Raw genomic sequence first — 20,661 nt, forward strand, 5'->3', positions numbered from 1 at the left:
GAGAGAATGGGGAGGGGCAGAAGGAGAAGGTGAGAGAATCTTAAGCAGGCTCCACACTGACCCCATCACAGGGCTTGATCTCATTATCCTGAGAACATGACCTGAGCCAAATTAAGAGATGCTTAACCGTCTGAACCACCCAAATGCCCCTAGTCTTGGATCCTTAATCTCAAGACTATTTGTACCACACATGTGGGCAGGAAGGAGTAGGATTGCCTACACTTCATGCTCTCTGAAAGTCTAAATCAGGATGACATTATACTTGTCTTTGTTTGTTTGTTTAAACAAATTTTATCTCTCATAGTTCTCGTCATTTTTCATCACAGGTGATGCAAAAATCCTCAAAGTAACTCCAGAACCTTTATGTAAGTTTCTCTTATTTTTTAACTCCAGTTTTTTGTTTGTTTGTTTGTTTGTTTTGTTTCTTCTTTTGTTTTGTTTTTATTTTTGTTTGGTCTTCTACAAAGTGCCTACTATTGGGTGGGGGGGCTGGAGTGAGGTTAAGTAGGCACATAAAGGAGGAGGAAAGGAGACATCTCACTATTTTACTGTTCTCCTTTTCCTTTACCAGTGTGAGGAACTTGAGGATGATTTCAAGATCCCTCTAAGTGACAATTTTCTTATTTAGTAAAGTGGAAACTCTGCTAATAAAATTAATTCATAGGTGAAAGGAAAAATTCTGTGGTTGGATGAAGTTCTTTACCAAAAACAAACAGAAAATTTTAGAAGGATTTGATAATAGGAAGATAGTAAAAATTGAGAACAAGAACAATAATTGTAGGAAATATGATTTTAAGAGTCTCTTTAAGAAAAAAAAAAGGGGGGGGGGAGGATGTAAGCCAGACTTACTTCCTCCTGCTTTCCACCTAAATATAATAATGTAGTAAATGCTTGACCTGAAGTTCCCTGAAATGTACATCTTTCAGTCATGTTCTCTCCAGACTTACCTCTTTATGTTTGTATTTTAGCAGGTTCAGCAGGACCTATAAGTGAGTTCCTTTTCTATGCTTTAATTCCCATGTGCTTTGTTAGAATATGTAAGACTCTGCTACTCATGGATGTTTTTATTTCCTCCTGCACAAATTGTCAATTCTTTTCTCCTTCTTTATCCCCTATTCTTATTTTAATAAGCTGGGAGCCTTCTGAAGAAGTAATAGTACTTCCTCAGTACTAGTACTATTAGTACTATTACTAGTACTATTACTATATTATAGTAATATATATTACTAGTACTATAGTACTAGTACTATTACTGAGTACTACTACTAGTACTACTACCACTAGTAGTAGTACTCAGTAATAGTACTAGTACTTTTAAATTTCTCAAAAAAAAAAAAAAAAAAAAAAAAAATCTTGAGACTCAATTGGCAAGGGAAACATGTTAAGAATAAAAGTGTTAGGAAGGTAGTACGGTCCCTTGCTAGAAATCCCAGTCACACTCAGAGGAAGAGAGCAGCAAGTCCCAGCTCTGACTGACTGAGGGTCCCCCACTGTCAACAAAGAATAAGTCTGAAAGAAGTGTCCCAGTAGCATCTTAATGACATTACAACAAACATCTCTGGCAGAAGCACTGGGAATGAGGGATGGGTGAGAGACAGTTGACACAGAAAAGGAAAAAAAAGTCATAAATGTAAACAGTGTCCTATACATGTTCTGAGATTTTACCAGTCACTTAATGGCCTGTTGCTTAAATTGGGCCCAAGGATCTATCTGCATTAGCCTCACCTTGGAGTTTCTTGGCAGTGAAGCATCTCCACCTAAGACCCACTAAATCAGAATCTGCATTTTTAAGAAAATCCCCAGGTGCCTTAGAACCATTACTAACAGAGTTTCAATCTCTTATAGCTAGAAAAGGAATAAAAATTTGAGTGCACTAGATCCAAGTTTAACCAGGTCTTCCATCCCTTCAGATTCTCCATAGCAAGAATAACTTTAAAGTCGATGACAAGAAAAATGAAACTCATCAAGGGTTCATTCATTTATTAACGTATTTCTATCCATCACTTCTGAGGATGTTCCTAGGGCACAGGCAACATTAAAGGAAGAAGAATAATTTGAGGATTAGAGCTCATGACAAATCACACGCTGAGTCTGCTCTTCCTGGAGCATTTATACACATGAAACCTGATTAAAATAAAGTCAATCAAGAATAAACACTGGGGAAGTGTCACTAAAGCACATGTAGCCCTAGAGGTACAAAGAGGTGTCTGTATGTATGGTGTTTGTAAAGAAGGCTGTTATTGGTAATCATGTGGGTCAAGCCTCAAGCTCTTTACCAGCCTACTGCTCCTATGAAAGTCTTGAGCCATCTGAGAGTTCCTATTCCCTTTTGTGCTCAGATATTGCAGGCCAAATTACTCTAATAAGGGAGCTGAGGTCACCCACAGGAGACAGAAATTCCCACTGTCTCCTTCAGAAGATGAGGCCATAGGTTCTGGCTAAATTAGTTCAAATTAGCCCAGCTTGAAAAAAATCAATGGCTTGTGGAATCTACTGAGTTTCAGTGATCCATCAGGAAAGGCACCCTGAGCACTGCATCCCTGCAACTCCAGCTGTCAGATACCAGTGTTACAGGGATCGTCCATGGTGGAAAATGAAGAAAAAATGTATTTATTATTCTTCTGAAATAGAAATTTTGTTCCCTGTGTCTGCATTTATGATGTTCTCCCAAGAATAATTTCAGTGCAAACTAAATTTTCTGTGCCGAAGAACAATTCTAATTAGTCTGTCTTATTTTTCTCATATATTAGCTGGAACCATTGGACCCATAAGTGAGTTCTTTTTCTGTTTCTTAACTCTAACACTCGTTGGTCTTCTGTGAACTATGGGACTTCTCCTTACAGGAGCTCTTTCTATATCCAGGCTTTCTTACTCATACTAATTGACTGCATGATTACATTTAAATTACTGACCCCTCCTGATGCTGAAGACATCAGAAAAAACAAAAAACAAAAAAACAAACTACCCTGAACTGTCACTGAGTTTAAGACAAGGGAAAGTAAAATCATTCATATTTAAAATAATATGAAATACAAATAAATATTTAAAACCAGAGGAAACATCCCATTATTATTATGAAAATAATTAAAATAACTATTTGTGGACTTCCTTAAACTGAGGAAGCACTCCCAGAACAGGTGGTTCTAGGAGGAGGAAAAGAATAAGCATAATAAAGACAAAAGAGGAGGTGGTAATGGGAAAAAAAAAATACAGAACTGACATCCCACTTACCCCAGGAATGTTAGTCCTTTGAGAGAGCTGAGTGTTGGGTGGGCAGACAGAGAAAGGAAAGAGGAATGAAAGTGAAGGAAAGATTTACAACCTTTAACCCCAGTTTTATATGTTCACCTCTGCCATAGTTTTCTCATTTAAGATGAATGCCAAATGACTTAATCTGGAGGGAAGGCTATGGGGCTTCTTTGTTAAAATTATCTACTGAATTGCAGTAGTAATGCTCCCTCTGGTTCAGCTGCTTCACAGTTTCTTTAAAAAATATTGGTGGCATGAGCATTCATAATGTCAAACCTGCTGATTTTCCTCTTCTTTGTATTTTAGTGCAATTCACAGCACCAATTCGTAAGTATCAAATTTGCTTCTGCACTCTGGTTCCTTTAATTTCTCACCCATAAAATCTTAAGTACTGATCTGCCCTGCTTTCTTGATGCCATGTTTCTCAACTTCTCTAGTATTCCTATTACACAGTTTCCAAAGAAGCCATGCATGAAGTAGAAAGACTACAAAGCCCATGGGCTAGCATAAGAAAATAGAAAAGAAAAGGATCCTCTTAACAGCAGTCACAATGCCCTGTCAGCAAAGGAAGGTTTGCTTTTCAAATAACAGTGAGATCTTAATGGAATGAGAGAAAAAAGAGAGAGGAAAATTTTTAAAGGAGACATTATGAATTAGTATGGAATAAGTTTATTGCAATCCTCTAAAGGTTGCAAATATTACTGTAAACAAGGGGAGGTCCCATTCCTGGAAGTCCCCTATATTGTACAACATGGAGCCTGCCTGAGGATTGCCATGCAAACAACCCTTGATGTTCCTAGGATTTCTACTTACGACACTCCCTCTAGAATAAGGGTTAAAGAATGGCTATTTCCCTCAGAGTGATAAAGCATACTGATTATCTCCCTCTCTCTCCTCTTCTCTTTCTCTCTTTCCCTTTCTGTTTCTCAGCAGGAGCTACGGGACCTATCAGTAAGTTTACTGCCTGATTCTTCACTGTAGAGAATTTTAATTTAGTTTAGTGTCTTAGGGACCTTTCCCTGGATTCTATGTTGGGATTTCAGGGGTTTGGGGTCCACATTTTCTTGGTCTTTTTGTTGTCTTCTATCTACCATTTCAGTAAATCATTAATGATAATGTGGATGTACATTCCAGTACCAAACACAAACTATAAAGTGGAAGATGAACTCTTGAAAGTTTCCAGTGGCTTATCAACATCACATGAAGGACTTTTAAAAACAGAATGAGATAGACACAAGTGAAATTATAGGGGAAAGGAAGAAAATTAAGTTTAAATGTAGAAGGATTTTTCCAACCCTCTGCGGGGTTTATATGGGCCAAAAGCGTGACTTCTATTTAGTACCTTTGCTACTTAGCCTCTCAGTGAATCCATTAGATAAGGAAGCCTTTATATGTATTAGCATCCATGAAGAAAGTCAACATCCCTACTACCCCATTGTAGCTGAGCCCAAGTTTAATGGCACAGATTCTCACCAGGAAAGCATGCAAATGAGAACTATGGGCTCCAGAACCAGAGAGCAGCTACTGATTTCTTTTCTCTTTCCTTTTGTTTGTTTTTCTAGAGCTCTCTCAAAAAACCATTGGTAAGTCATCTAATGCTCAGTTGATTTTTATTTCAAATGATTCATGCCTATGGACTCCAAGATCAGATTTTTCCACTGTCTCATTATCCCACTCAGAATTCTTAGAGGGTAGATTCCCCCAGGTTCTGCAATAAAAAGATACAATGAAGCTGAAATACGAAGTGAAAAAATAACCCCCCACTAGGAGAGGTCTTTTCTAAATTCTATAATCTAGCTTTCTAGAACCAACATGTAATAAAGATTTGGAACATTACACCTAAACTTCTTGCTTTCCTTGAAAATAATTTTTACTAGATTATGTTCTTAGATTAATTTATTAGATTATGTTTTTCTTACTATCTAATTTCTATGAAAAATTCTGTCCACTATAGTTAGGTTTTATTTTTGTCAACTTTTAGAAACTTGTCCTATTGCATTTTTCCATGGAAACATTAGAAATAATGGTTAGGTTCCAAGATATAGTTGTCCATAATTACATATTTACAAACTAAGAGCAAATAGTTATTGCTTCACACACTAGGTTATAGGATTCCTAAAAAAAAAAAAAAAAAAAAAAAAAAAATAGGAATTTGTGAAATTAGAAACCTAAAAAAATATTTGCCTGACAGAATGAATGTAAGTCCTGTATCTGTACCTAGTCACTCTTGGTGTGATTCCTTCATGAATCTGCATATCATCCTTGCACATGGGCCACGCTAATCTTCTCTGTATTGTTCCAATTTTAGTATATGTGCTGCTGAAGTGAACACTCCCTATATGATTCCTGTAATGGTTTACCATTTTTCTAATTCTCCCATGCATTATTTTGTTGGCTTTACATAGTATTTCAATGGTGGTAGGTAAGTGGGTATTATACCCATCTTGAGAGATGAAAAAGTTGAAATTCAGAAGTCATTCCTCAAAAAATAGGGAAGTAAGATGATTAATGAAGTTAGAACTAAAGTTATGCTAACTCTTGAGTTCTTTCCACTACCATTTTGAGTGTTCAAAAGGGTTTTAGTTAGAAATACAATGCACTTGCACTTAGAATATTAAAAATAGTGGACAAAAATGCCTATGGGGAGAGAAAGTGAGAGAAGATGCAATACAAGGAATAACAGAATAAAGGTATATGTTAAAAAGAGAAAAATCGAGAGAAATTTAAAAGGAACAAAGTAGGAAGGAAGTTGAAGGCAGGAGATTGAGTTGGAGGCAGGAGAAGAAAAAAGAATAAATGAATATAAATAAAGCTATGAAAGAAGTCTACAAAGAGTCACAAGTTAAAAAAGAAATGGGTAAGACATACAGGAAAACAAAGAAAACAAAATAATATTTGAAATGATTATCTGTCTAAATTTTTAGTGGCTTATACCAGAGGGTAAATGTCCTAAGAAATCTAATCCAGGATCAAGGGCATTTTTAAAAAGCAAATATTAAATATTAAATTACTTTTGCAAAATACCTAAATTTCTGGCTTGTCTACAACTCATGGCCTACAATATCCACAACCGGTAATCTACCTTCTAGCTTTTTTACACGGAAAAAAAAAAAAGTTCAGAGCTAAAGGTTGGGGACTTATGGGTTAGAACTGGGATATTTCCCATGATGAGTGCCATGAAGCAAGGAGCTATGGAGAAGAAAGATAATGTAATGCCCACTGAAAGGCGGGGTGGTCTTTTTAGACTCAGTTAACCATACAGACTCACATAATGATCCCAGCTTTCGCCAGGCTACTCAGTGGGACTTAAAGAAGGAAACACAGCTTGCCACTAGGGAAGCATCAACCACCTCTTGTCTGTGACAGTAGTCCTTGATGTGGTCTATGCAAGTGTCTGCATCGCCACCCAAGCACCCATTGCCTCCCATAGGAGTTGCTTGGAATTAGAAGCCCAAGAACCAAAATAACCTATAAGAACTCCACAACATAACCTGCAGGGATTCTATAAGGAACATGATCAAATACATGGTCACTACACTTAGGGAAGCCCAAAAATAAGGCTTTCTGAAGGGTATTTATAGTTCTCCCAGTTAACATGCAATTTATCAACAAGAATCATTCTTCCTTACATTTTTAAAAATTTTTATTATTTATTATTTGTTTATTTATTTATTTTAGAGAGAGAGTGATTGAGGGAGATGGGAGGGAAAGAGAGAGTCTTAACAAGTCTGTGTTCTGAGCATGGAGCACAATGTGGGGCTCGATTTTGTGATCCAGATGTCATGATCAAAACTGAAATCAAGAGTCAGATGCTTAACTGACTGAACTACCCAGGTGCCCCAAGGATCATTCGTAAATTAAAGGAATGTTGTCAAGTAAGATAGCAGGTTTAGTCAGAACTAGAAAATCAACTGAAGGCCAAATTCTCATTGAAAACTGAAGGTTTTGTTGACTTTTCCCCAGAGATACAAGCCAATCAAAGCAGTAGTCAGTAAACTGGAAACTGAGAAGACTATATCCTACATCCTACCTTCATGGCTACCCTAGAGCATATAGAAATAGGAAATAGAAATATTTTAGTACAGGGTGATCCTTTAAAAGAGCACCATCTTTTGTTACTGACAGGAAAGAAAATATAAAGAAAAAGACAAAGTTTATATCTTTAATGTCTCTAGCCTTTCCTAGGTTGACAGTGATTCTAGAGAGATCCTCGTCTCAGGTTGAGTTGTAATATATGCTAAATATCTCTTTTGCTATGTATTTATCATACTTGGATTAGTTCTCCCTAATGTTATTACTATTATCACTTCTTCTCGACCTCCCAAAGCCTCACCCTAGAATAAAATTAATGAAAAGTTTATTCTTCATACAAACAGTCATACTAATATCCCAATCTTGATTTCTTTTTAGTGCAAACTCCAGGACCTATTGGTAAGTTTCCTATATATACATCAACTCATATATATTACTCAAATTCATAAAAGGCAGCATAACATTTTTCTAATAATAATTATGGTAGGGGCGCCTGGGTGGCTCAGTGGGTTAAAGCCTCTGCCTTCAGCCCAGGTCATGAACCCAGGGTCCTGGCATCAAGCCTCACATCAGGCTCTCTGCTTGGCAGGAAGCCTGTTTCATCCTCTCTCTCTCTCTCTCTCTCTGCCTACCTCTCTGCCTACTTGTGATCTCTGTTAAATAAATAAATAAAATCTTAAAAAAAATTATGGTAGTTTGTCAGTATACATTAGAAGAATGTTCCAAAGCAAAGATGCAATAGAGAGAATCTGGGGGAAGACATAAAAATGAGAAAGAAGACAAAAGAAGGAAGGCCAAGAGAGTGAAAAACAGTGACATGAGAGAAAAAAGATGAGGAAAATGAAGGGAAAGTAATACAAAGATTACACTTCAAACACCTGTAATAGTTAAAGGCAAGCATGAAATGTTTCTCCCTCTAACTACAACAGGGTTACAAGTCTCCTAGGGAAAGATCTGATTCTTATGGTGAGGACACAGTCCAGTAAAAATATTTAATCCTGGTGACTGGGATTTAGTAATTCTGGCAAGGTATTTAACTGTTCTCCTTTGGAAAACAGTGGTATGTGTGTTTATCATGTTCAACAATCACAATAATTTGTTTGTTTCTATTTTTAGTGCAATATACTGGGCCCAGTGGTAAGTCTCTTATCTATCTTTTTCCTCTGGTGTTTTCTTTGATCTTCTACACTGTATAGAGGACTTGTCCCCTGTCCCAAATGTATCTATTACCATAAGGACAGTGGTTTTAGACACGTTTTCATGCATCTCAGTTTCATTTGCTGAGAATTCCCTAAAGTTATTTCTTAAGAAAAAAAAGTAAGAAAATGTCCCCAGGAATGGTCATAATGGCTTCTATAATAATACAGAATTTTCTAAAGTAACAGAGAAAGAATAATGGTATCTTTTTACTTCTGAAATAATTTGTTGTTCATAAAGGGCCTCTTCAAAGACAACAGAGACAATATAAAGAAAATTTTTAAAAAAGGAAGCAAATTTTAAAAGAAATATAAAAGAATAGAAAAACAATCAAATTTAAATAGACTGAGGTCTTATCAGTTTTCTTCCAAGTGTCCTGGGAAAAGTGCACCAAAGAATAATACTAAGGTTCTAGTCTGCACAGAATTCCCCAATCTTTTCTCCCAATACCTTCTCTTTCTTCATGTCCTATCCTGTCCCATGTCCCAAACACCAACACCAGCACACACACACACACACACCCCTTCAGTGAACAGGATATTATGGTAGGTGGGCTGCAATTATAGAAACTGCCAGATACATCAGACAACTACAAACTATAAATGAAAGAGAGTGAAGGGTAAGCTAATATTGTGACTAAGTAGGGCAAAACCAATGTCAAACTCGAGGGTGTCAAAATAAACCAAACTCAAGTCATTGTAAATTCTGAGTCTGGAAATTACGAAATAGCATTCCAAAGTTTAAGCCAAACAAGAGGACATTATCAGAAGGCAAGTCAGATATACTCAAACATTCCTTCAACTAGCTGAGCTCTTGTATCAGAAGCCGAGCTGAGTCTTTGGGATGAAGTCATGAACACTACATCAAAAAACTTATGAAGTGCTATAGGCTGGCTAACTGAACATGATAAAAATAATAAGATGGAAAGAATAAATGACTTTCAAAATAAGTCATGAATAAGAGAGGACGATTTGGTTAACCTCTAGTGCCATGGAGTTTAAGCGCCCTGAAAAGGGATGGAAAGGAAGGAGGACAGCCATATTCCTGTCCCAGACCAGCAAAGACCTGAGGATGTGAAGCATGGGGGTAGGAGCTTAAGACCAGATGATGCACTGATCTAACAGGAAGGTTTTAGAGTTCCCTGCATCCTCCCTGTGGTTACCCTTTCAACCCCATCATGGAAGAACTGAGTTTTCTTCCTTCTATACACACTGATTTCTCCCTTTCTTTCCCTTCCATTTTTCCACCAGGTGAAACTTCAGAAATGACTAGTAAGTTCCACACTTGTTCTTATACAGTAGTTGCCTTTGGCTTCCTGCAGAGTCTGTAATCCTTTGCTTCTGTCTTGTGGGTATAGATATTCATGTTTCTCCGCCTCTTGCTTATTCCACTATCTGCCTGCATCCCCACCCAAGGAATGAATGAGTGAAGAGGAATACAAACCCCCTTAATAACCCAAAAAACTTAGATATATAGATAGATATACTATATTACATATCTATATATAGATATACTATATTACATAAACATATCAGAGGAAACTATTGTCAACAAGGGTGGGGGAGGACATTTCTATGAATGAATGAAAGCTTGCACAGAGTGGCAGAAACAGGGAGTAGGAAAGTAAAAGCAGCACAGTTTAAATTACCAATCTCCTGTAGGATTTGAAACATTTACCACTCACTGCAAAAAGGGAAGAGATAACTCTCTTTCCTGAAGCCTCTCAGACTAAGCAGGAGGCAGAATCACCCAAGGCATGATGGCAGCTGGGTTCTCCAGTACAGTACACAACATCTATAAGGGTTAGATGGTCCCTCCATGAACATTTCTGATACTCCCTCTCAGAAAACGAGAAGGAAAATTAACTCCTCTTTTCACCAGTTTTCTACACTGACTTCTCTTTTTGTTTTTCAGCTACAGGATCCTCTTGTAAGTTTCACTGTCTCCCTTCATGATGGAACTCAATTATCTCCAGCACTGTCTAACAGATCTACTTAAACAAAAATTATCCATCCATATTGAGATAGCCATAGCTTAAGGCTCCTATTTCCTTTACCCTTATTTTCCCATTACCCAGAATTCCACTAGGTTATTAATAAGTTTCTAAAATGTTCACAGAGTCACATAAAAAATTAAAGAGCAGAGAAAAAAGTTTCTCCATGTTTCTAAAGATTGGGAGGGACTTTCCATACAGAAGAAAAAAAAATGAACAGGGAAAACAAATTCAGGAGATATTTCTATTTTCCAGCTGGGTCATCTATATGAGCAATTAGTAAGTTGTTTGTTTGTTTCTTTGCTGTTCACTTAATCAAAGTCCAGCAATGTCTATTGAAATTCGAGTTCTAGTACACGAACTTGAAACTTAATTTCTTAGCGTTTGCTTCTCCATTAACCTGAATTTCACCAGCTGACTGTAAGTTTTCTGCAAAGTTCAAATACACCTGATCAGAAAAACTTTTCAAGAAGTTTTATCACTAGAAAATTTACCAATAGAAAAAATGAGTAGGAGAGTAAATGAGCAGGGGGCAATAAGAAATGTCTCTGCTTATTTTTTAGTAGGATCAACTCGTCACAAGAACAGTAAGTCTGCGTATTCATTTAATTCTCTGCCAGGGACTCAACTGGCTTTTAGTGGGGTCCAAGAGTCTTTATCTGACCATGTTGTTGTGCAAAGGGCTTGAGGTACTTTGCGGCTCCTTGCTATTTCATTATCAAAGTCCCTCTGGGTGATTCATGATTAAAGAAAGTTCTAACAGTACAGATTTACATTAATAGGGGAGAAAAAAAGTTTTGCTTAGTTACAGAGACCACCAAGAGGCTGCCTACAGAAAAGGAAAAAATGATGGAAGAGAAAGGAGGGGATCAGAAGTTTCTGAAACGGTTTTTCATTTGGACCTCCTGCCCTACCTATCCAGTTTGTTTTTCCACATTTGAATTCCAAGACATCTGAGGACAATTTCCCCGACCATTTGGGATTTTAGAGGCTTGAAGCTCCTATTTCTTAGACATCCTGTATTCAAACTACCGATAATTCTCCTAGTTTTTAAATAATTTTATGGAAGAAGTCAAATTGCATGATTTACATATATAATGAAGATCAGAAATGAAGGCTTCCCAGTGGTTAAAAATAGCTTGTTACAAGGGACAAAGCAAATTGAATGGGGAAGAAAGGAAATGGAGGTAACAATTTTCTCTGTTCTGTTTTCCAGTTGGATCAGTTCCACCTGCCCTCAGTAAGTCCTTCCATGTTTCTTCCACCATGGCGTCCTATAGCTTCTTTCCCTGGCTATGCTGGGATTTCTGCGCATGGTTACATATTTCCTTAACCACTAGCCGTTCCATGGACAAATTCCATGCTTATTAATGTTTTTTGAAAGTTCAAATCTTGCTCATTTACACTGAAAGTAAATAAAGACCAAAGGGAACATTTTCCCTATTGTTATAATGACTTAATGAGAAAGAACTCTAAACCGAGAGTGGGGAGAAAAAGTGGAAAAGGCTTACAAAAATACTTCTTTGTATTTCAGCTGGTCCACCACCTTCAATGCCCAGAGGTAAGTTTAGTCTGTTTTGGTTTTTGTGTGTGTTTTTTTTTTTTTTAATCTTTAATTTTTTATTTTTTATAAACATATATTTTTATCCCCAGGGGTACAGGTCTGTGAATCACCAGGTTTACACACTTCACAGCACTCACCAAAGCACATACCCTCCCCAATGTCCATAATCCCACTCCCTTCTCCCAAACCCCCTCCCCCCGGCAACCCTCAGTTTGTTTTGTGAGATTAAGAGTCACTTATGGTTTGTCTCCCTCCCAATCCCATCTTGTTTCATTGATTCTTCTTCTACCCACTTAAGCCTCCATGTTGCATCACCACTTCCTCATATCAGGGAGATCATATGATAGTTGTCTTTCTCTGCTTGACTTATTTCGCTAAGCATGATACGCTCTAGTTCCATCCATGTTGTCGCAAATGGCAAGATTTCATTTCTTTTGATGGCTGCATAGTATTCCATTGTGTATATATACCACATCTTCTTGATCCATTCCTCTGTTGATGGACATCTAGGTTCTTTCCATAGTTTGGCTATTGTGGACATTGCTGCTATAAACATTCGGGTGCATGTGTCCCTTTGGATCACTACATTTGTATCTTTAGGGTAAATACCCAATAGTGCAATTGCTGGGTCATAGGGCAGTTCTATTTTCAACATTTTGAGGAACCTCCATGCTGTTTTCCAGAGTGGCTGCACCAGCTTGCATTCCCACCAACAGTGTAGGAGGGTTCCCCTTTCTCCGCATCCTCGCCAGCATCTGTCATTTCCTGACTTGTTGATTTTAGCCATTCTGACTGGTGTGAGGTGATATCTCATTGTGGTTTTGATTTGTATTTCCCTGATGCCGAGTGATATGGAGCACTTTTTCATGTGTCTGTTCGCCATCTGGATGTCTTCTTTGCAGAAATGTCTGTTCATGTCTTCTGCCCATTTCTTGATTGGATTATTTGTTCTTTGGGTGTTGAGTTTGCTAAGTTCTTTATAGATTCTGGACACTAGTCCTTTATCTGATATGTCGTTTGCAAATATCTTCTCCCATTCTGTCAGTTGTCTTTTGATTTTGTTAACTGTTTCCTTTGCTGTGCAAAAGCTTTTGATCTTGATGAAATCCCAGTAGTTCATTTTTTCCCTTGCTTCCCTTGCCTTTTGCGTTGTTCCTAGGAAGATATTGCTGCGGCAGAGGTCGAAGAGGTTGCTGCCCGTGTTCTCCTCAAGGATTTTGATGGATTCCTTTCGTACATTGAGGTCCTTCATCCATTTTGAGTCTATTTTTGTGTGTGGTGTAAGGAAATGGTCCAATTTCATTTTTCTGCATGTGTCTGTCCAATTTTCCCAGCACCATTTATTGAAAAGGCTGTCTTTTTTCCATTGGACATTCTTTCCTGCTTTGTCGAAGATTAGTTGACCATAGATTTGAGGGTCTATTTCTGGGCTCTCTATTCTGTTCCATTGATCTATGTGTCTGTTTTTGTGCCAGTACCATGTTGTCTTGATGATGACAGCTTTGTAATAGAGCTTGAAGTCCGGAATTGTGATGCCACCAACGTTGGCTTTCTTTTTCAATATCCCTTTGGCTATTCGAGGTCTTTTCTGGTTCCATATAAATTTTAGAATTATTTGTTCCATTTCTTTGAAAAAGATGGATGGTACTTTGATAGGAATTGCATTAAATGTGTAGATTGCTTTAGGTAGCATAGACATTTTCACAATATTTATTCTTCCAATCCAGGAGCATGGAACATTTTTCCATTTCTTTGTGTCTTCCTCAATTTCTTTCATTAGTACTTTATAGTTTTCTGAGTATAGATTCTGTGTCTCTTTGGTTAAGTTTATTCCTAGGTATCTTATGGTTTTGGGTGCAATTGTAAATGGGATTGACTCCTTAATATCTCTTTCTTCTGTCTTGCTGTTGGTGTAGAGAAATGCAACTGATTTCTGTGCATTGATTTTATATCCTGACACTTTACTGAATTCCTGTATAAGTTCTAGCAGTTTTGGAGTGGAGTCTTTTGGGTTTTCCACATATAGTATCATATCATCTGCGAAGAGTGATAATTTGACTTCTTCTTTGCCGATTTGGATGCCTTTAATTTCCTTTTGTTGTCTGATTGCTGAGGCTAGGACCTCTAGTACGATGTTGAATAGCAGTGGTGATAATGGACATCCCTGCCGTGTTCCTGACCTTAGCGGAAAAGCTTTCAGTTTTTCTCCATTGAGAATGATATTTGCGGTGGGTTTTTCATAGATGGCTTTGATGATATTGAGGTATGTGTCCTCTATCCCTACACTTTGAAGAGTTTTGATCAGGAAGGGATGTTGTACTTTGTCAAATGCTTTTTCAGCATCTATTGAGAGTATCATATGGTTCTTGTTCTTTCTTTTATTGATGTGTTGTATCACATTGACTGATTTGCGGATGTTGAACCAACCTTGCAGCCCTGGAATAAATCCCACTTGGTCGTGGTGAATAATCTTTTTAATGTACTGTTGAATCCTATTGGCTAGTATTTTGTTGAGTATTTTCGCATCTGTGTTCATCAAGGATATCGGTCTATAGCTCTCTTTTTTGGTGGGATCCTTGTCTGGTTTTGGGATCAAGGTGATGCTGGCCTCATAAAATGAGTTTGGAAGTTTTCCTTCCATTTCTATTTTTTGGAACAGTTTCAGGAGAATAGGAATTAGTTCTTCTTTAAATGTTTGGTAGAATTCCCCCGGGAAGCCGTCTGGCCCTGGGCTTTTGTTTGTTTGGAGATTTTTAATGACTGTTTCAATCTCCTTACTGGTTATGGGTCTGTTCAGGCTATTTCTTCCTGGTTCAGTTGTGGTAGTTTATATGTTTCTAGGAATGCATCCATTTCTTCCAGATTGTGAAATTTATTGCCGTAGAGTTGCTCATAGTATGTTCTTATAATAGTTTGTATTTCTTTGGTGTTAGTTGTGATCTCTCCTCTTTCATTCATGATTTTATTTATTTGGGTCCTTTCTCTTTTCTTTTTGATAAGTCGGGCCAGGGGTTTATCAATTTTATTAATTCTTTCAAAGAACCAGCTCCTAGTTTCGTTGATTTGTTCTATTGTTTTTTTGGTTTCTATTTCATTGATTTCTGCTCTGATCTTTATGATTTCTCTTCTCCTGCTGGGCTTAGGGTTTCTTTCTTGTTCTTTCTCCAGCTCCTTTAGGTGTAGGGTTAGGTTGTGTACCTGAGACCTTTCTTGTTTCTTGAGAAAGGCTTGGACCGCTATATATTTTCCTCTCAGGACTGCCTTTGTTGTGTCCCACAGATTTTGAACCGTTGTATTTTCATTATCATTTGTTTCCATGATTTTTTTCAATTCTTCTTTAATTTCCCGGTTGACCCATTCATTCTTTAGAAGGATACTGTTTAGTCTCCATGTATTTGGGTTCTTTCCAAACTTCCTTTTGTGGTTGAGTTCTAGCTTTAGAGCATTGTGGTCTGAAAATATGCAGGGAATGATCCCAATCTTTTGATACCGGTTGAGTCCTGATTTAGGACCGAGGATGTGATCTATTCTGGAGAATGTTCCATGTGCACTAGAGAAGAATGTGTATTCTGTTGCTTTGGGATGAAATATTCTGAATATATCTGTGATGTCCATCTGGTCCAGTGTGTCATTTAAGGCCTTTATTTCCTTGCTGATCTTTTGCTTGGATGACCTGTCCATTTCAGTGAGGGGAGTGTTAAAGTCCCCTACTATCATTGTATTATTGTTGATGTGTTTCTTTGATTTTGTTATTAATTGGTTTATATAGTTGGCTGCTCCCACATTGGGGGCATAGATATTTAAAATTGTTAAATCTTCTTGTTGGACAGACCCTTTGAGTATGATATAGTGTCCTTCCTCATCTCTTATTATAGTCTTTGGCTTAAAATCTAATTGATCTGATATAAGGATTGCCACTCCTGCTTTCTTCTGATGTCCATTAGCATGGTAAATTCTTTTCCACCCCCTCACTTTAAATCTGGAGGTGTCTTCGGGCTTAAAATGTGTTTCTTGGAGGCAACATATAGATGGGTTTTGTTTTTTTATCCATTCTGATACCCTGTGTCTTTTGACAGGGGCATTTAGCCCATTCACATTCAGGGTAACTATTGAGAGATATGAATTTAGTGCCATTGTATTGCCTGTAAGGTGACTGTTACTGTATATGGTCTCTGTTCCTTTCTGATCTACCACTTGTAGGCTCTCTCTTTGCTTAGAGGACCCCTTTCAAGATTTCCTGTAGAGCTGGTTTGGTATTTGCAAATTCTTTCAGTTGTTGTTTGTCCTGGAAGCTTTTAATCTCTCCTTCTATTTTCAATGATAGCCTAGCTGGATATAGTATTCTTGGCTGCATGTTTTTCTCGTTTAGTGCTCTGAAAATATCATGCCAGCTCTTTCTGGCCTGCCAGGTCTCTGTGGATAAGTCAGCTGCCAATCTAATATTTTTACCATTGTATGTTACAGACTTCTTTTCCCGGGCTGCTTTCAGGATTTTTTCTTTGTCATTGAGACTTGTAAATTTTACTATTAGGTGACGGGGTGTGGGCCTATTCTTATTGATTTTGAGGGGCATTCTCTGAACCTCCTGTATTTTGATGCTCGTTCCCTTTGCCATATTGGGGAAATTCTCCCCAATAATTCTCTCCAGTATACCTTCTGCTCCCCTCTCACTTTCTTCTTCTTCTGGAATCCCAATTATTCTAATGTTGTTTCGTCTTATGGTGTCACTTATCTCTCGAATTCTCCCCTCGTGGTCCAGTAGCTGTTTGTCCCTCTTTTGCTCAGCTTCTTTATTCTCTGTCATTTGGTCTTCTATATCACTAATTCTTTCTTCTGCCTCATTTATCCTAGCAGTTAGAGCCTCCATTTTTGATTGCACCTCATTAATAGCTTTTTTGATTTCACCTTGGTTAGATTTTAGTTCTTTTATTTCTCCAGAAAGGGCTTTTATATCTCTCGAGAGGGTTTCTCTAATATCTTCCATGCCTTTTTCGAGCCCGGCTAGAACCTTGAGAATTGTCATTCTGAACTCTAGATCTGACATATTACCGATGTCTGTATTGATTAGGTCCCTAGCCTTCGGTACTGTCTCTTGTTCTTTTTTTTGTGTTGAATTTTTACGTCTTGTCATTTTGTCCAGATAAGAGTAAATGAAGGGGCAAGTAAAATATTAAAAGGGTGGCAACAACCCCAGGAAAATATGCTTTAACCAAATTAGAAGAGATCCAAAATCGTGAGTGGGGAGAAAGGGGATAAAAAGAGGTTCAAAAAGGAAGAAAGAAAGAAAAAAGCAAAAAGAAAAGAAAAAGAAAAAAAAAAGAAAAGAAAAGAAAAGAATTTTTAAAAAAAGAAAACACCTAAGAAAAATGTAAAATATATATATATATATATATATATTAGATAAACTAGTAAAAAATCGTTAAAAAAGAAAAAGGTAACAGTTAAAAAAAAAAATTTTACCCGAAGGCGAGAAAAAAAAAAAATGAAAAAGAAAAAATTAAATTAACTGCAAGACTAAAAAAAAAAAATCACAGGAAAAAAGCCATGAGTTCCGTGCTTGGCTTTCTCCTCTCTGGAATTCTGCTGCTCTCCTTGGTATTGAAACCGCACTCCTTGGTAGGTGAACTTGGTCTCGGCTGGATTTCTTGTTGATCTTCTGGGGGAGGGGCCTGTTGTAGTGATTCTCAAGTGTCTTTGCCCCAGGCGGAATTACACCGCCCTTACCCGGGGCCGGGGTGAGTAATCCGCTCGGGTTTGCTTTCAGGAGCTTTTGTTCCCTGAGCGCTTTCCGTAGAGTTCCAGAGGACAGGAATACAAATGGCGGCCTCCTGGTCTCCGGCCCGGAGGAGCCGAGAGCCCAGGGCCCCACTCCTCAGTGCGCCCTCAGAGAACAGCGCCCAGTTACTCCCGTCTGCCTGACCTCCGGCCGCGCTCCGAGCTCACCGAGCCTGCGACCGGTTCAAGGTAACACGGAGCTGCGAGCTTACTGTCAGCTCTGTCTCTGTAGCCGGCTTTCCCGTTCCAATACCCGCAAGCTCTGCGACACTCAGACACCCCCGATCCTTCTGTGACCCTGCGGGACCTGAGGCCACGCTGACCCCGCGTGGGCTTCGCCCCGGTTTAGCCTCTGGAGCGATGTCCCTCAGCGGAACAGACTTTTAAAAGTCCTGATTTTGTGCGCGGTTGCTCCGCCGCTTGCCGGGAGCCGGCCCCTCCCCCCGGGGTCTATCTTCCCGTCGCTTTGGATTCACTTCTCCGCCAGTCCTACCTTTCAGAAAGTGGTTGTTTTTCTGTTTCCAGAATTGCTGTTCTTCTTCTCTTCGATCTGCCGATGGATTTTCAGGTGTTTGCAATCTTTAGATAAGCTATCTAGCTGATCTCCGGCTAGCTGAAGCAGTCTCAGCTTGCTACTTCTCCGCCATCTTGACTCAAACCCCCTTTGTTACTATTTTCTATTGTTGTTGTCCTCTACATGGCCTATAGAACTATTTCTGCCCTACTCATTTCTAACTCCTGTGCAGCAGCCAGAGACTCAGCTCTCACATTACTTTGACTTCTGTTCATTCAGTGAAGTAAACTTCCATTTAATTTCAAACATTTGTTAAATTTGCATCTCTTCAGTGATAAGAACTATACACGTGCTTTAACTACATTATATCCCATTTAATCCTTGGAGTAAATTAACTCTTTTAAGGGCTAAGAAACCAAGGCCACATACTTGCCCAGGAACACAGTTCACTGAACCATAGTTGGAACCAAGAGCCATGTGACTACCAAACTTCTTCCTCACACAAATATGCTTCCCTAGAAGGGAACTTGTTCTTTTAAATAATTACTCACATATCTATTTTTCTTTTTAGGTGTGCCCCCGCCTCCCATAAGTAAGTATTCTGTTTCTCTACTATGGTTCTCAGGTCTTAAAGTCTCTTAAAGTTATTTGAGTTTCTTATTGCTCTCTTGCTTTCTTACTACACAGCTTCCCCTACGTTACAGATAATTTAAGAATATACTGATGAAAAGAAGTAAAGTAGCATATGTCAACAAAAACAACAAAAAAAAAATCCTGAAAAATATAAAAGAGGTAGCCAAAATTTTTGAAAGAAAACAGGAAGTTCAAAGTAATGTTTAATTGGAGAAAGAATTTTGAGTGTTCCCTCAAAGTATGCTTTCTTCTTAGTCTACCCAGGTACTCCTCTCAGAGACACCAGGGGAAAATGTTAGATAATACTATGTTTACTCTATTTAAGAAAAATTACATGGCTTTCTTTTTGCTTATTTTTTAGTGATTTCACAGAGAACCTCAAGTAAGTTCTTTGCTTCTCAGCCTGTCAAATGTGAGATTTTCCCCAAGAAGATATATTCTATTCCTAAAGTGTACAAAAGATTGAGATTCGTGTTTCTCATATTTGTTTGCTTTCACATTACCCAAGTCTTCGAGATTAGACTTCCAGACAATCTTTTTGATCCATAACTACAAGAGTTCCCATTATTTCCATTCCTAACTCAATTTCCCAGGAAACAGCAACAGTGATTCATTATTTAAACCAGATCAAATACTGACAATGGTGATCTTTAACATAGAATTCATGAAACCACATTACACACTATGTTCAAATTTTCCATTATTCAAATCTGGTCCTTGTATCTATGTTACAAAAGATTTTTATGCAATACCAATATCCTTTGGGGTTCCTCAGATTGAAATTAAATTACATTCCTATTAAAACCCAAAGTTCTGGTTAAGACTTTAAAAATTCAGATGCTAGTGGAGCCCAGGAAGATAATACAAATGAGTAGGTGAAGCACATCACCTAGAAACAGTAAAAAGATCATGTATAGTCTAAAGAGGGTAGCTGCTGCTCAGGTCTAGCCAATTTCTCCATGCAAGAATATAGAAGTAGAGTTGTCAAAACATCTCACTTAATCCAGATTTTAGATAAAATGTCCTAATTTTTAAACCATGGATCTCTCTAACAGATTGCAAACTTGCTTATATAACCCTCTATTTCCATCTAAACACATTCTGATTGTATTTTATAATACTAACTTTTGAACAATTGCAATAATGTTAAGACACAAGGATTAGTATCTTAGAAGGGAGAATTGGAACAGTTAACGTAGACATTCTACATGTTCTTTCTGAATCCTGAACAAGGAGACTAACCAGCTATGTAATCTCACTGCCAGATGAAATACTGAGTCAAAAGGGTCAATGGAGCAGACCCAAGGATGAGGTTGGAAACCGCAGATGTTCATGTTTGGGAATAAGCCCTATAATTGGGAACAACTGAGTTTAGCAAAAGGCACTATTGGTTTCGCAGGTGGAAATTATAATCCAGAACCTAAAGTGAAGAATTTAGTGTCCTTTTCAGTGGAGGTACCAGAAAGGGTGGAAGGAGAGATTTTAAAATCTAAGATTCAAGAGATTGGGAGGAGATAAAAACATGCCAAAGGCACTAGAGAATACACCACCTTCTTTCTGGCTGGCTTGGTTTTGCCTGCATTGTTTATTATTATTATTATTATTATTATTATTATCATTATTACACAGCTAAGCTTAAGCATAAATAAAGAGGGGCTGGAGGGTAGAATGATTTCAGAACCCAGAATGGTTAAGAATTGGAAT

At 37.9% G+C, this 20,661-nt stretch overlaps 1 protein-coding gene and 1 non-coding gene across 2 annotated transcripts in view; one reads left to right on the plus strand and one right to left on the minus strand.

The window, feature by feature from the left end:
- Positions 1–20,661, plus strand: part of TSBP1 (testis expressed basic protein 1) — an 88,703-nt gene that overhangs the window by 23,086 nt on the left and 44,956 nt on the right. Inside the window, exons 12-25 of the mRNA XM_059179344.1 lie at positions 327–365; positions 969–989; positions 2,751–2,771; positions 3,556–3,576; positions 4,180–4,200; positions 4,812–4,832; positions 7,660–7,680; positions 8,398–8,418; positions 9,729–9,749; positions 10,909–11,058; positions 11,688–11,711; positions 12,006–12,032; positions 18,896–18,916; positions 19,319–19,339. Of these exons, the coding sequence (XP_059035327.1) occupies positions 327–365; positions 969–989; positions 2,751–2,771; positions 3,556–3,576; positions 4,180–4,200; positions 4,812–4,832; positions 7,660–7,680; positions 8,398–8,418; positions 9,729–9,749; positions 10,909–11,058; positions 11,688–11,711; positions 12,006–12,032; positions 18,896–18,916; positions 19,319–19,339 (450 nt within the window). The remainder of the gene's footprint in view (positions 1–326; positions 366–968; positions 990–2,750; positions 2,772–3,555; positions 3,577–4,179; positions 4,201–4,811; positions 4,833–7,659; positions 7,681–8,397; positions 8,419–9,728; positions 9,750–10,908; positions 11,059–11,687; positions 11,712–12,005; positions 12,033–18,895; positions 18,917–19,318; positions 19,340–20,661) is intronic.
- LOC131834933 (U6 spliceosomal RNA) lies at positions 5,475–5,581 on the minus strand. Its single transcript, XR_009355024.1, has one exon. It is a non-coding gene; the product is annotated as a U6 spliceosomal RNA (small nuclear RNA).

Source organism: Mustela lutreola, chromosome 6 (genome assembly GCF_030435805.1).
Source record: "Mustela lutreola isolate mMusLut2 chromosome 6, mMusLut2.pri, whole genome shotgun sequence".
In the NCBI taxonomy this organism is placed as follows: domain Eukaryota; kingdom Metazoa; phylum Chordata; class Mammalia; order Carnivora; family Mustelidae; genus Mustela; species Mustela lutreola.